Source organism: Ceratotherium simum, chromosome 16 (genome assembly GCF_057802395.1).
Source record: "Ceratotherium simum simum isolate JZ-2026a chromosome 16, ASM5780239v1, whole genome shotgun sequence".
Taxonomy (NCBI): Eukaryota; Metazoa; Chordata; class Mammalia; order Perissodactyla; family Rhinocerotidae; genus Ceratotherium; species Ceratotherium simum.
Genome location: NC_141915.1, coordinates 41,270,019 through 41,284,523, shown reverse-complemented (window position 1 = coordinate 41,284,523; position 14,505 = coordinate 41,270,019). Strand labels below are relative to the sequence as shown.

The 14,505-nt window shown below is 52.7% G+C and overlaps 1 protein-coding gene across 2 annotated transcripts in view; it reads left to right on the top strand.

Annotated features, from left to right (window-relative positions):
* The window catches only part of ACLY (ATP citrate lyase), a 42,772-nt gene that overhangs the window by 9,824 nt on the left and 18,443 nt on the right, over positions 1–14,505 (top strand). The window contains exons 7-17 of one of the 2 annotated variants that reach the window (XM_014790670.2): positions 28–158; positions 963–1,081; positions 1,973–2,109; positions 2,807–2,868; positions 4,524–4,641; positions 6,699–6,853; positions 7,329–7,419; positions 8,543–8,572; positions 11,249–11,390; positions 11,694–11,862; positions 14,255–14,359. In XM_014790670.2, coding sequence (XP_014646156.1) covers positions 28–158; positions 963–1,081; positions 1,973–2,109; positions 2,807–2,868; positions 4,524–4,641; positions 6,699–6,853; positions 7,329–7,419; positions 8,543–8,572; positions 11,249–11,390; positions 11,694–11,862; positions 14,255–14,359 — 1,259 coding nt within the window. The remainder of the gene's footprint in view (positions 1–27; positions 159–962; positions 1,082–1,972; positions 2,110–2,806; positions 2,869–4,523; positions 4,642–6,698; positions 6,854–7,328; positions 7,420–8,542; positions 8,573–11,248; positions 11,391–11,693; positions 11,863–14,254; positions 14,360–14,505) is intronic. The other variant, XM_004434476.3, reaches the window with a different exon arrangement.

The window sequence follows — 14,505 nt, the reverse complement described above, 5'->3', positions numbered from 1 at the left end:
GTCTGATTGCCTCTGCTTTTCTCACAGTCGTAACCAAAGATGGCGTCTATGTCCTTGACTTGGCAGCCAAGGTGGATGCCACTGCCGACTACATCTGCAAAGTGAAGTGGGGCGATATAGAGTTCCCTCCCCCCTTCGGGAGGGAGGCTTATCCAGAGGTAAGACTGGTTTGGGGAGGAGAGGGAGGGTGATAGGGGAGGGTGATTAATCTCAGACGAGCCTTTGGCCCCCCTTGTGGGCTGTATATTTGGCAGGGAAAGGAAGGCCAAGAACCATTTAATTTTCTTAAAACCCCAAAGGGGGTGGGGTGGGAGTCAGCCAAGCCTCTGAATCCCAGCCAGAAATCCTTTTAGACTTCTCTCTCAATCAACCTCCCTGGGCTTTTAACTTGATTTGTTGCTTCTCGATAATTCCAAGTGGCCTACCCTGATCCTGTTGGGAAGGTAGTTGTCTCTGCCACTTGCTGAGAATTTTAATTGCTCCTTCCCTCCCCATCCTCTGAGAGGTCCTCACAGCAAAGTCAGGCCTGGGTGATGTAACCCAGGTCAAGGGAAGAGGCTAGGCTGGGCGGGGCTGGAAAAGGGGTGGTGTCTGGAGAGGGGAGAGGGGCAGGTGATGAGCTCAGCAGGCCGATGCTGGGAGTGGGGCCCCTGGTAGAAGCAGAGTGATATAGTGAGGCTCAGGACTTGGGCAGAGGGCCATGGACTTGAAGTCGGAGAGAAAGAAGTTGGAAAGTTTGTCCCCAAGCCATGACTCGCCGTGGGTGGTTTTGGTACTTGAAGACACCATCATGTTTTGTTCCAGGCATGCAGAGCCCTGCACAGCTCTTTCTCCCTGACCCTATTAAGGGAATTGATGACCTCTTCATGTGTCTCCAGGGAAAGGGGAGGGGAGGGTCCTGGGATCTGGGACCTGGTGAACGGGGTGTCCCCAGGGCCCACCTGTTGCTGTCTGGTCCCTAGGAAGCCTACATTGCAGACTTGGATGCCAAAAGTGGGGCGAGCCTGAAGCTGACCTTGCTGAACCCCAAGGGGAGGATTTGGACCATGGTGGCTGGAGGTGGTGCCTCTGTCGTATACAGGTGACTGAGGGGGCTGCTGAAGGGGTGTCAGCCGGGTCCACCCAGGGTCCACATGTGCGTGACCTGGATCAAGTTGCTTCATTTCTGGGGGTCTCTAGTTTCTCACTTTGGTGCAGAGCAGGAACTCGTGGGGCATCCCAGAGGGTTTCGAGGGGCTCCAGTGAGGGCCTGCACCTTCTTGTTTGCTTCATGATGAAGTTATTGTTACTAGTTTTAGTTCTTATAATTAGTGATATGTGCTTCATGCAAAGGTACAGCAAGTACAGAAAATGAGCCAGAAAGTCAACATTGCCTGACTCGTTCCCCACCCCTCCCCCACCAGGTCACCATGGTGACCATGTTGCTGTGTGTCCTTCCAGGTGTTTTTAGTGCCTGTATAAGTCTTCATACTTTTACACTTTGTAGAAATACTGGGGTCATATTCTACACCCTCTGCAGTAATTGGTGGTTTTTCACTTGAAGCACAGTAGACGTCTGCTCGTTTCTGGACCTGTGATCTGCCATGTTCCCTCCCTTGCTTGGCTGGGCTCTTTCCTCTGGCTGCAGCACAGTTTTCCTTCTCTATTTGGCAGCCTGGCAGGGACTCCTGGAGTGTGCAGTTTTTCCTTTGTGTCGGGAGATGGTCCTTGTTTGTTTTCCCTACCATTGCCGATCCGGGGCCCCAGCCTGGCCCAGGGCAGGCAGAGTGCACTGCCCGGGGGTGTCTGATGCAGCACAGTTAACCTTCAGGTGTGACTGGCATGGGGCTCGAGGGTGGGAGGTGAGAGGTCAGTTCTACAGCCTGACTTCAGGGCTTCCGGGGCATCTGCGTGTCCTCCCAGGCACCAGGCTGCCTGCCACCCTCTGCTGTCTGAGTCAGAGCCAGCACTGACTTCTGTGTCTCCCTGGCAGTGATACCATCTGTGACCTAGGGGGTGTCAACGAGCTGGCCAACTATGGGGAGTACTCGGGTGCCCCCAGCGAGCAGCAGACCTATGACTATGCCAAGACGATCCTCTCCCTCATGACCCGTGAGAAGCACCCAGACGGTGAGACACACATGTGCTTCTTCCCCAGGATGGCCTAGTGGGCTGCAGTGGGAACAGCTTTGGGCTAGGAAGCACTGAGGTCATGGTCCTGGTCCTTTGCAACCTGGGGCTAGTCATTTAACTTCTGGACCTCAGTTTCCCCGACTGCACAATGGGCAGTGACAGCATCTATCAGATGGGGGGCTCTGAGAGGCAAGGAGGTGATATGTACATGACGTCCTATGAGCAGGCCTGAGGGAGGCAGCAGCAGCACGCTCTTACTCTGACTGCTGTAAACTCAGTTCTTCGTGGCCCACTGAGACATTCATTACCTGGGCTGTGTGAGGCCAGCCTCCCTTTACCCCCTGTCCAGTGTTTGGGGGCTACACATACCAGATCCCCTTCCTTTAAGCCGGTTAGAGAGAGATTCCCATCAGGGATATCCACGACCAGGATGGGATGCCAATAGGATTGATGAGGAGTCTGTGGGTTTGGATTAACCACCTGCTTGGTGGCATAGGTCATGGAGAGTTGAGTTGATACGGCTGGCAGACATCAGGAGAGACCAACCTGCTCCCCCTGCCTGTGCACTGATACCTCCTAACAGTTGGGGAACCCTTGCTCAGAGGAGGGAGAACTCTCCCAGTTGGGTTTCTGGCAGGATGCTCAAGTCTACATTTCTAACCCTTTTTTGACTTCTGTCTTACTCCAAACGCAGGCAAGATCCTCATCATTGGAGGCAGCATCGCAAACTTCACCAATGTGGCTGCCACATTCAAGGTAACCAGCTGCAATGGACTTTGTGGTTTCTGGGGAACGTGGGTTTGGGGCAAGCAGAAAGGAGGTTCCCACAAGCAAAGTTTGAGACAGAAGTGAGTTTCCCAGTCTGAGTAGAGGCTCTTGCCCCAGGGTCCTCTGGTGGGGATGCAGAAGACACTGAAACAGAGCTGGATCAGAAGCTGTGTGTCTCTGGGCAAGTAGCTGACACTTGCTGGGCCATCATTCTCCCATCTGAAGTGAGGAGAAGGGGAGTTTCTGCCTTCCTCCCTTTCAGGACCACTTCTTGAAGAACTGGCTCAGTTGATCTTCATTCTCAACACTCCATTGTGAGACTTGCTGGGTTCTCCACGACTCCTAGTCTTTGTCTCTCAGTCATCAGCCCCTTCTCTAGAATGAGGAATGAGGAAAGTGTTTTGATGATCTGGGCCTTCCACTCATCCAGCCAGGTGCCCGTCCGCTTGGGTCCCGGTGCACAGGTCAGAGATCAAGAAGGATGACAGAGCTGACATGTCTCAAAGGAAGCCACCTCAGGGGACCATTTATTATTCCACACTGTCGGGTGCTCATTGAAGCTATTCAGAACAACGTGCTCCATCTGGTCGTTCCATATAAGTTTTGAGAATAATGAATAAAATAAATGTCAGCCTTGGAAGTCTGAGCTCTCCAGAAGTGGGGGACCAGGCCTCGTCAGTCCTGCCTAAAACAAAGTGTCCCTAATTGGACCTGATTCAACAGACAGATCGGGGCCGGCCCCGTGGCACAAGCGGTTAAGTGCGCGTGCTCCGCTGTGGCGGCCCGGGGTTTGCTGGTTCGGATCCCCAGGCGTGCACTGACGTACCACTTGGCAAGCCATGCTGTGGCAGCGTCCCATATAAAGTGGAGGAAGATGGGCATGGATGTTAGCCCACGGCCAGTCTTCCTCAGCAAAAAGAGAAGGATTGGCAGATGTTAGCTCAGGGCCGATCTTCCTCACACAAAAAAAAACAAAAACAAAAGAAACCAGACAAACCTGAGACAGGTCAGTCTCGATATTTGTTTTAATTTCTGAGCAACCCTAGAATAAAGGCAGCACTGGTGATAAGGGCGGTTAGGTCTAGAGCAGGAGCTGGGTGTAAAGCTTTGGGTGAAATGCCTTGGGTGACAAATTGGACTCCTGACCCAGTAAACTAGCCGTCTGTTTTGGGGGAGAAAACTGGCACACACCCGTACCTTCATTCTCCCACGCGTCTAAAGTTGACCCCATTGCAAGGTCTAGTCCCCTAAATCGTAGGAAGAAGCTCTTCTAGGACTTTGACATTTAAGTAGACTGTGTCCTGATACCTTTGAGAACTCTTGCCTAGGACCCCAGCATAGATTTCCCCCCAAGTTGCAAGAAGAGGTAAGAGAATGACTGTAGAGGGGAGAGACCAACAGTCCCACACGGAGGGTTGTTACTCTCAGCTACTCCAGATTCTCACCTCAGCAACATCACACACGATCACCTGTCCTAGGGATTTGGGTTGCTAGTGCATAGTCCAGTCCACACTTGTAAAGTTCGTGGCTGCCGTGGGCACCTCAGGAGGAGCAGCCCCTGGTACATTTATCATGGATATAAATAATTGATTTATGGCTGCCTTATTTTTAGTCACATGTCTGTCGCCCCTTTGTGCTTCCAGGGCATTGTGAGAGCGATTCGGGATTACCAGGGCCCCCTGAAGGAGCACGAGGTCACAATCTTTGTCCGAAGAGGTGGCCCCAACTATCAGGAGGGCTTACGGGTGATGGGAGAAGTCGGTAAGATGGGGGACCTTTCCTTACCACCCTGTGTGTCGGTGGCCTGCCTCCTTGGGATTCCTGAAAGAGCCAGTCTTTGGACACCTCCATGCTCTCCCACTCCCCTTTCTGCAGGTGCCACTTGCTTCTACTTCCATTGTCTGCCCTCCTCTGACAGAGCACCTGTCCTAAACTTCAGAATGGGCAGTAACACATTTTCAGTCAGCTATTTGCTTAACAAATATTTGCGGCAGGCCTGCCCTGTGCTGGGCTCCGTGCTAAGTAAGCACTGGGGTTACAGCCACACACGAGACAGACGGCAAGCCCTTGTGCAGTTGAGAACATTGGCCATAATGTCAGGTAGTGCTAAGAGCCATGAAGGACCACAAAGCAGGGTTAAGGGAGAGCATGTGTGGGAGGTCACAGGGCAGTTTTAAATGGAGAGATCAGAGAGTGCTGGACCAAAAAGGTGGCATTCAAGCAAAGACCTGGAGGAGAGGAGGGAGCAGGGCAGTGGTGGCTATTTGCAGAGGAAAGGGCAAGTTCCAGGGCCCTGAGGTGGGAGTGTGCCTGTGCTTGGGACCAGTGGGGAGGGCCATGGGACTGGGGCTAAGGGAGGGAGGGGCAGGGTGTTGGGAGATGGAGGCAGAGAGGCAGTGGGAGCAGACGTGTGGGGCTAGTATAGGTCCCAGGAGCACTTGGCTGTGACCCTGGGCTGGCAGCTGCTGGATGACTTTGAGCAGAGGAGTGACATACTTTGACTTCGATTTGAAAGGGTTATGTTGGCTGCTGGGTGGAGAAAAGACACAAGGGCAGCCAGGGTAGAATCAGGGAGACCAGACAGCTGTGACAGCCTTCCAGGACAGAGTGGTGGCCTGGACTGAGGTTAGAGGTGGAGGGAGACAGAGGTAAGGGGTCAGGCCCAACCTCTGCTGGCCTGGATGTGGGGGATGTGTGGAGAAGGGTCTGGTAGTTGGTAGAACATGAGAGGGCTGCCCCTCACTGTAACAAGGGGGAGGCTGCGGCGTCTGTTTTGGTTTCCTTTCTCCCTTCTGCGTTTTGAGTGTCTCCTGCAGGTTCATGAGACCTGGGACTCAGAGCTTTCAAGTCTGGGACCACATCTCGTCAGTCAGGGCTAAAATCAAGTCTCCCTACGTTGACCTGATTGAGCTTGAAATACATGAACTTCGTGACCAGCAGCTTGGGCTTAAGTAAAGTGCAGCCCCCATTGCTGAGAGCACTTAACGTGTGGAGCAGATGTTCATGGGAAGCGCCACAGGGGTGACGGATATATGACACTCTGGCTCAGTGAGCGTGCCCTCTGATTGGGGAGATAAAACCTTTCCGTCTTCCCGTTTTTCCGAATCTGGTTTCCATGGCAAACACTAAACCCACCTAAATCACTTTAAGTGGTGCCAAGTCCCAGTTTTCCTCTAAAACTGCGTAGCTGCCATGGGCCCGGTCCTCGGGGCACCACAGTGAGTGTTACTCAGTCACAGCTGGTTCCTTACACAAACAAGTAAACAGTGGCTCTGACAAGATGATGTCAGATAGGGATCTGTACGGGGAAGCGGGCAGGGTGGTGTGGAGGAGAGTGACTGCTGAGGTCAGGAAGGCCTGCCTCGGAGGTGGCAGCTGAGCCAAGCTGAGTAATGAAAGAGAGCAGCTGGGTGAAGATCTGGGGTGAGAGCTCCCTGCGGAGAAATGAGCAGGGCCAGAAGTCGGGGGAAATTAGGACAGGGGCCAGGCCAGGGAGGCTGGAGCGTGGCGACTGCAGGCCATGAGGCCGGGTTGGGGGCGCGGTGCAGACCCAGGGTCCAGGCTGTGCAGGGGAGGAGTGCAGGCTCTTGTGGTCGCTTGAGAGTGTCAGTAAAGCTGTTTCTTGCTCTTCTCATCAGCAAATGGTCTTTATACAGATTTGGTGATGAAGATGTGAGAGCTGACTTGTCCTGGATAACTAGTCTTGCATAGAAAGTGCCAGACGTCAGGCAGGACTCGAAAGGGACCTTTGCAGAGTCATGTGGACTTGGGCACTTATTTGAAGACTTGAATGATGGATTCTTTTCCCTTCCTCACAGGGAAGACCACTGGGATCCCCATCCACGTGTTTGGCACCGAGACTCACATGACGGCCATTGTGGGCATGGCCCTGGGCCACCGGCCCATCCCCAATCAGCCACCCACGGCAGCCCACACTGCAAACTTCCTACTCAATGCCAGTGGGAGCACGTCGGTAGGTGCCAGCTGTCCTCTACCTTAAAGCCTGCCATGCCATCTGTGTCACTCCCTCGCACCCCCATCCTATCCAGGACATAGTGCTCCTCCTCTGTCCCTACTGATTTGGGGACGTTGGGGAAATTCGGGGAGAAGGTAGTACGTGGTTGGTTTCTGGATCTCTGCCAGGTTTCCTCTGCCCCAGTCAAGGTGTATAATGGAAAGACCAGAAGGTTTAAATCAGACCTGAGTTCAAATCCTGCTGAGGGAGGTATTGTTCCCGCTTAGAGCCTCAGTTTGCTCATCTGTAGCATGGGGACAATACTAACTCCTATCTCAGAGGGCTGTTAGAATAGTGCTTCTGGAAGCAGCTTTTAAAGAACAGTGCTGTACATAGTTCTCGTTATCTGATTTCTTTGGGGCCTTAAGGACAAATGACCTTTTTTCCCAGCTGCTACCTGTGATTCTTGCTCTCTGTCCTTGTCCCACCCTAGACTCCAGCCCCCAGCAGGACGGCGTCTTTTTCTGAGTCCAGGGCTGATGAAGTGGCACCTGCAAAGAAGGCCAAGCCTGCCATGCCACAAGGTAACTCCCAGCGGTTTTAGGCACTTCCTGTCCCCCTTCCCTTTCTGGGCCCTGCTGGGCCAGCAGAGGCAGGTGGCAAGCGGTTTGGGCTTTGCTGTGAGAGTGGGTGTGGGGTGTGGTATGGGAACGGGATATGTGGATGTGATGAATCGAGCCTTCTCTGTGGGCTCTCCTGGTGCTGAGGACCCATGCTGTACCTGGGCCACCTCTCTCCCCACTGTCTTCTCTGCCACCTGCTTATTTCCTGTCGGGGTGTGTGAGCTGGGCAGGGAGGCTGTGGAGGAGACAGGGCTGCGGAAAGACCAGGAGGTGGGAAGGTCTCCCAGGCTCTCCGCCAAAATGGAGTCCAGGAGCCTGGAGCTCAGGATGGCAGAGCAAACCCCCACATCAGTGGTTCCTGACCTCCCCCGTTATCCTGGGGCTCCTACAAAGGCGTTTCCTTCCTGTGAGCCCCTCATAAGAACACACGGTGTCTGCCAGCCCATCTGTATTTGCCTACTTTGTCTCTCTGTCCTCTGGTTCATCAGTGACGTGATCCCTGCCAGCCAGCCCTTGTAACCAGTGTTAAATGACTGGCATTAGTTAGCAGTGGGCTGCTGTGGTCTGTGCAGCCTCTTCCTGGTACAGACAGAACGTGCTGAAGGCGTTTTGTGAAATAGTGACACTGGCTCCAGGCACTCAAGATGGGAAGCCACTGCCCTGTAGTCCCCAAACCAGCAGCTTTGTCCACAGCGCAGAATGATAGGTCCAACCCCACGCTGGCCTAATCTTCTTATTGTGCTTCATGAGGACAAAACAGGATTGGCATTAAGAGGGTAGGACTGGGCCAGCTGTCCCTCCAGAGGGCTGGGGGGATGTTCAGCACACCCTCCAAGCCTTCATGACCCCCCTGCCCCTCTCCCTGCCCCCTTTTTCCTTTGTCCTTTCTTGCTTCCGCTCTGCTGATCGGTCTCTCTCCTCTTCTGTCGGCTTGACTCCTGTCTATTGTGGAATAGACGGAGACGGTGAGGGCATCAGCCCTACAAGGCTTGTCCATGGGACCCTTCCCTCTTCCCATCGTCTCCTTCCAAAACCTCTAGCCATCAGCGGGTCACTCAGTTGCCTTGGTCATTTTCTTTAACAGATTCAGTCCCAAGTCCAAGATCCCTGCAAGGTAGGATGCCCCCCGCCCACCCCAGCTCCACGTGTGGCTTGTTGAGCGGTTTACAGTCCTACTGTGTGCTTCGTTTCCCCCTCCCCAGTGGGTTGCAGTGTTGTCTGGGATATTTTTTGTGCCTGCCTCAGTGTGGCCTGCCCTCAAGTCCTAGTCTTCGCTCTCCCTCCCTTCCCAGTGCTGCTTAGTCTGAGCCCCCACTCAGCGCTCTCCTGGCCGTGAGGCTGTCTCTGGCTCTGCATAGGGAGGGGGTGGAGAGCGCAGGAGGAGCCAGAGCCAGGCCCACGGCCTTGGAGAGTAGAATGGTGCCCAGGAGGGAGGGTTGTCCTGGGAAGGAGGGAGCCATCGAAACTGAAGGGGGCGTGGCAGAGCGTGGCAGAGCGCAGTGGGCGAGGAGGGGGCCACGGACCACCCCGATTCTCATCTGTGTCTCATGATGTCTTCCTTTCCTTACTTTTCCCGCCTCAGCCTCACCACTGCTGACTTCATCCCAGAGCTCCCAATACCAGGGACAAGTTTAGATTTATCTCCAGTTTGGGTGGACGACAGGATAGAGAAGGAGAGAGAGAGAAACCCGAAGGATGTGCAGTCAGTCTGTAGAAGGGATCTGGGCTTTGTCTGGTGTATGAGGTCACTGTTTACGATGGACGTTTTCTGAGCATGCTCACGTGTGTTCACGCATGCTCACACGTACATGCACAGACACACACCTTCACCAATGACCAAGGTGAATAGATTCATCATTTCAAAGCATCAGTGGTTCCATTTAACTTCTGACATTCACAGCTGTGGGAAATTTCACCCTGGGGCAGGGGAGTCTTTTGGTGATGACATTTGACCCCTTGGGAAGGAGAGGGAAGGAGTAACTAGGCAGGGTTGCTGATGTCCCCCAGAAAGGCCAGGAATACAGTCCTCTGACCATGTGCCTTTAATGCCTACATTTTCTGCCTCTGGCAAGATCCATTGTTAGTAAAAGAGCAGAGCTGAGGCTGAGCCCTTGCAGAGAGAACAGGGCCAAGTCTCTTCTCAGAGAGTTCTTCCATCCAAGGGGAGGGGTTGTTCTTTCCATCAGTCCCTTGGCTGTGCTGAGAAGTGGGAGGGAGGACAGATTGTGCTGGGGCGAGCCCTCCCCTCAGTGGGGCCAGAGGAGGAGCCTGGGTTGGGGGTGCTTAGCCCCCAGATCAGAGGTTCCCTAGGAGGCCTCCCTGCTGCTGGTAGGCTGAGAGTTGTCCCCTTCGGCTTTGACTTCTCTGTGCTCGAGGTGGTGAGCACTCCAGTTCTGCCCCTTTCGTGCTGGAGATGCAGGTGGGTTTGTAGAGATTGCAGGCTTTGTCCTAATTTCTGTAGCCTCTTGGGTGGACAGATGTGTGTATGTGCGGATGAGCACATGCTGATGTGGGCGTGGGCTCCCTTGAGAACGGGGAGTGGCGGGGCCACACTGGCTTACATTCCTCCTCCTCAGCTGCACAAATGAGTTGCATCTTAAGTTAGCATGTAATCCTGGCTCTGATGCTTGATGACCTAGGATCTCCGTCATTTGGCATCTCTGGGCTTTCATTTCCAGGGACTGGGAAGTGAGGAACTGGATTAGGTGGCTTCCCTTGTTCTGTGATCTCATGTCTCATCGGAGCCCAGATGAGTCTGGGTGACAGTAAATCCCACGTATTTGCAACATCAGGAGGCTTCTTTCATGAGAAGCTTTTGGCTGATGGAAGAGGTACGCCCGCGGAGTGATGAGAATCCTACGTGCTTTGGGAAAGTGATCTCTTATATTTATTTAATCAGACCTTGAACTCGGTTAGTAAAGCCTGCACTAGTATAGTAGGTTCGTTAGTACCAGGTGCCACTGAGCTGGGTGCACTGTTTCGCCTGGGGGAGCTGATGAGAAGCTCCCCTGGGGGCTTCTTCCCTCCACAGAGTGGTGGAGGAGCCTTGCCCTCCAGGCTGAGGAATGCACTTCTGCCAGCGTCTTTTGCTCCCTCCTTCTTCCCCTGACCTCTTTCCTGCCTACTGAAGAGCTCATCTCAGAGCAGGAAGGAGCTGCCTGGTAGAGGGAGGAGGACCGGAGGAACAGCCAGTGTGCTGCCCCTGCCCCCACCCGTGCCGGAGCCCAGGCCGGAACCTCAGTTACAGATGAGGCTGCAGCAAACCTCTTCCTGGGACCCGCACTGACCTGGAGTCATGAGAATTCAAATCCTGACCCGAGCTATTTTATGTCCAGCTTTACAGGTGATAAGGATTGGGGGGGAGTTGTTGAAAGTCCTGTGGCCACCAAAATTGGGAGAGCTTAACATTTTTTTCCAGTGACTTTAAAAATAATTTATCAAGCCCCCAGGAGGCCGATTACACGCCTTCCTGTGAAACTGAGCGGTCCTGTAGGAATTCTCCACTTGTGGGCCGTTCTCTGCATACAGAGTCCTTTCTCTGTTCATTGCTGAGCTGTTTACCAGCCAAGCAGGTCCTCTGAGCTCTTTTTTCTCTCCTGCTACCTCTTCCTAGAAGAAATCAAGGCACCTCTTCCCCGAGTTCTCAGGATTCCATCGTCTTGACGTTCCTTTGCGGTTTTGATGAGCCAGCCTCCTTGGCCTTGGGGCGCGGAGGGGTCTGGCACGTAGCCCCTGCGGGTCTCTGGGGGGTGTGTGTTCGGGGTGCACTCGCTGTGTCTCTGCCCACCAGGAAAGAGCGCCACCCTCTTCAGCCGCCACACCAAGGCTATCGTGTGGGGCATGCAGACCCGGGCCGTGCAGGGCATGCTGGACTTTGACTACGTCTGCTCCCGAGACGAGCCCTCGGTGGCTGCCATGGTCTACCCTTTCACGTGAGTCACACCATGGCAGGGAGGCTGGAGATGGCTGCCCAGCGGGATTTCCTCATCTAATCTCCTCCCTCTCTCAGACCGAGCTCGGCGTGCAGCTAGGTTATCCCCTTTGCTAGGGAAGCGGCTGCCCACCTCAGACAAGGGCAATCAGTATTCCTGGGGGGTCTTTTCCTGCAGATGGAAACTCTTGGAGGGCAGAGACCTGCCTTTCCACCTTCCAGGGGAAACTCCTCCCCTCAGCCTCCCCCTCCCCAGCCCTGACAGCTTGAGGGTGTCCTGACCCCTCCTCCGCCTTTCTCACAGTGGGGACCACAAGCAGAAGTTTTACTGGGGTCACAAGGAGATCCTGCTCCCTGTCTTCAAGAACATGGCTGATGCCATGAAGAAACACCCAGAGGTGGACGTGCTGATCAACTTTGCCTCTCTCCGCTCTGCCTATGACAGTACCATTGAGACCATGAATTATGCTCAGGTAGATCACTGGGCCCTGGGGTTGAGGGTAGCAGGGAGAGCTCCTGAATGGTGTCCACCATCACTGCGGCGTGGGACAAAGGGCTTCGGACTCAGGACTGGCCAGTGATTTGGTGCAAGTGGTTGGATACCGTTGATCTTTGGAAGGCAGAGTAGTAACTGAGGGCAGGCGCCTGGGCGGGGCTGTTTACCTGGGCTGACAGAGAGTCAGTTCAGGGTCATCTGTGCCCACCAGACCCTCTCTGAGCTTGCTAAGACTGGCTTTAAAAACAGAATCAAGGGCCTGGCCCCATGGCCAAGTGGTTCAAGTTCTGCACGCTCTGCTTCAGCGGCCCGGGTTTGTGGTTTGGATCCCGGGCACGAACCTATTCCACTCACCAGCCATGCCGTGAAGGTGTCCCTGATACAAAAAGTAGAGGAAGACTGGCACAGATGTTAGCTCAGGGCTAATCCTCCTCAAGCAAAAGGCAAAAAAAAGAGGAGGATTGGCAATGGATGTTAGCTCAGGGCAAATCTTCCTCAGCAAAAATAAATAAAAACAATCAAAAGCACTTTATTTCTTATTATAAAATTATTACATATTTATTGTAGAAAAAATTTAAATACTGGTAAATAAAAAGACGAAAATAAAGACCTCAAGTCCCGTTTCCCAGAGACATGACTGGTGACGTTTGAGTGCGTTCTTATCCGCACCTCTTTCTGGATTTGAACAAATGGAATAATGTTGTACATAACTATTTTATGATCCATTTTCTTCAGTTACTCTTTCCACATCAATAAATCTTTATTGGCAACATCATTTTTGCTTTTTCAAGTCTTGTGATTAGCACCTTGGATTTACATGTATCCGTAATCATTTCTGTGGCATAAATGTCTAGAAGTCAGACTGCTGTGTCAGAATGTGCAGATTTGAAAGCTTTTGCTCCGTCCTGCCCAGGTGCCCTCCAGAGAAGTTGTGTAGACACAAACGCCCATCAGTAGTTTAAGAATGCCTCTTTCCCTGGACCCTTGCCAGCACTAAATGTTTGGATTTTAAAAACATAGATTTGACAAAATGATAGGCATTCTGTGTAATTTGCATATCTTTGACTAACTAAGATGAGCTTTTAAGAACATTTATTGGCCATTTGTATTCTGTGATGTGGCCTCCGCTCCTTTTTCTTTCTATTGAGGTGTTTATCTTTTTTGTTTTTGATTTGTAAGAGCCTTTATAGATTAAGATATTGATTCTTCTATCCAAAATTATTGTCTGATCCCAGACTGGCTTAGTTCAGTTTATGACTGGAGAACATAAACTTGTTTTTTTTTGTGTGAGGAAGATCAGCCCTGAGCTAACATCCGATGCCAATCCTCCTGTTTTTGCTGAGGAAGATCGGCCCTGAGCTAACATCCATGCCCATCTTCCTCTACTTTATATGGGACGCCGCCACAGCATGGCTTGATAAGCGGTGCATTGGTGCGCGCCCGGGATCTGAACCTGCGAACCCCGGGCCGCCAAAGCGGAGCGCGTGCACTTAACCGCTGCGCCACCGGGCCGGCCCCCATAAACTTGTTTGACATCTAGATGAAGCAAAAACAAAAGCACACCTGCTAAAACTGACCTGCTTTTCTAGTCTAGAGCAGAGGTTAGCAAACTACAGCCCAAGGGCCAAACCTGGCCCTCTGCCTGTTTTTGTAAATGGAGTCTTACTGGAACACAGCCATGCTCATTCATGTATAGATTGTCCACGCTGCTTTCGTACTACAAAGACGAAGTTGAGTAGTTGCCACAGAGACCACATGACCAACAAACCTAAAATACTATCTGGCCCTTCGTAGAAAAAGTTCTCTGGCCTCTGGTCTAGAGTCAGAAATGGTTCTCGATCTTTCCCACCCACCCCCACCCCCACCCCCTCTAGCTTTCTCCCCTGCCCACTCTCTAGTCTGAGTGTGGAGGCAGCTTGTTCCTGTCATGCACTGGCCTTGTCCTGAGGGGACATAGAGTCAGAGACTCAGAGGGCACAGTGGAGAAAACCAGAGATAGCTGCTTTATGAGCCGGCGCCAGGACAGGGGGGACAGGTGGGGCTGAGTCTCGTGGGTTTTGGGATGGGAGATAATATAGTAGCTTTGACTGTAGCAAGTTTTCAGAACATTCGCTCCTGCTTGGTTACTGAATCACTGTGGTGTTAACCAATGGAGATCAGTTTTGGGTGTCCACGCCTCTCTTTTTGGGAGAGGGTTGGCGTGATCAGGATAGGAACAGGCCTGTGGGGAGAAGGGTGTGCATATCATTAACATTACTTTGTCCTTAGAGCCTGGAAGGGGCATGGGGGTGGGTTCTTGAATGGTTGCTGCCTTGTTGCCCACCTGAAGCGAAAAAAGTTAACGGGGAGGGACTGTTCTCATCCTCTAGATCCGTACCATCGCCATCATAGCTGAAGGCATCCCTGAGGCCCTCACAAGAAAGCTGATCAAGAAGGCGGACCAGAAGGGCGTGACCATCATTGGACCTGCCACTGTGAGTGTCCCTTCCGGAAAGCCTTTTATGTCAAGGCTATCTTTTTAAGTTCTGGGCCCTCAGGAAGCTCACTTGTTAACTCGTCTCTCTCCCTCCTAGGTTAAAAAGATTTAAAGAGTACCTGCTGAAAGTCAGTCTGTCCATTT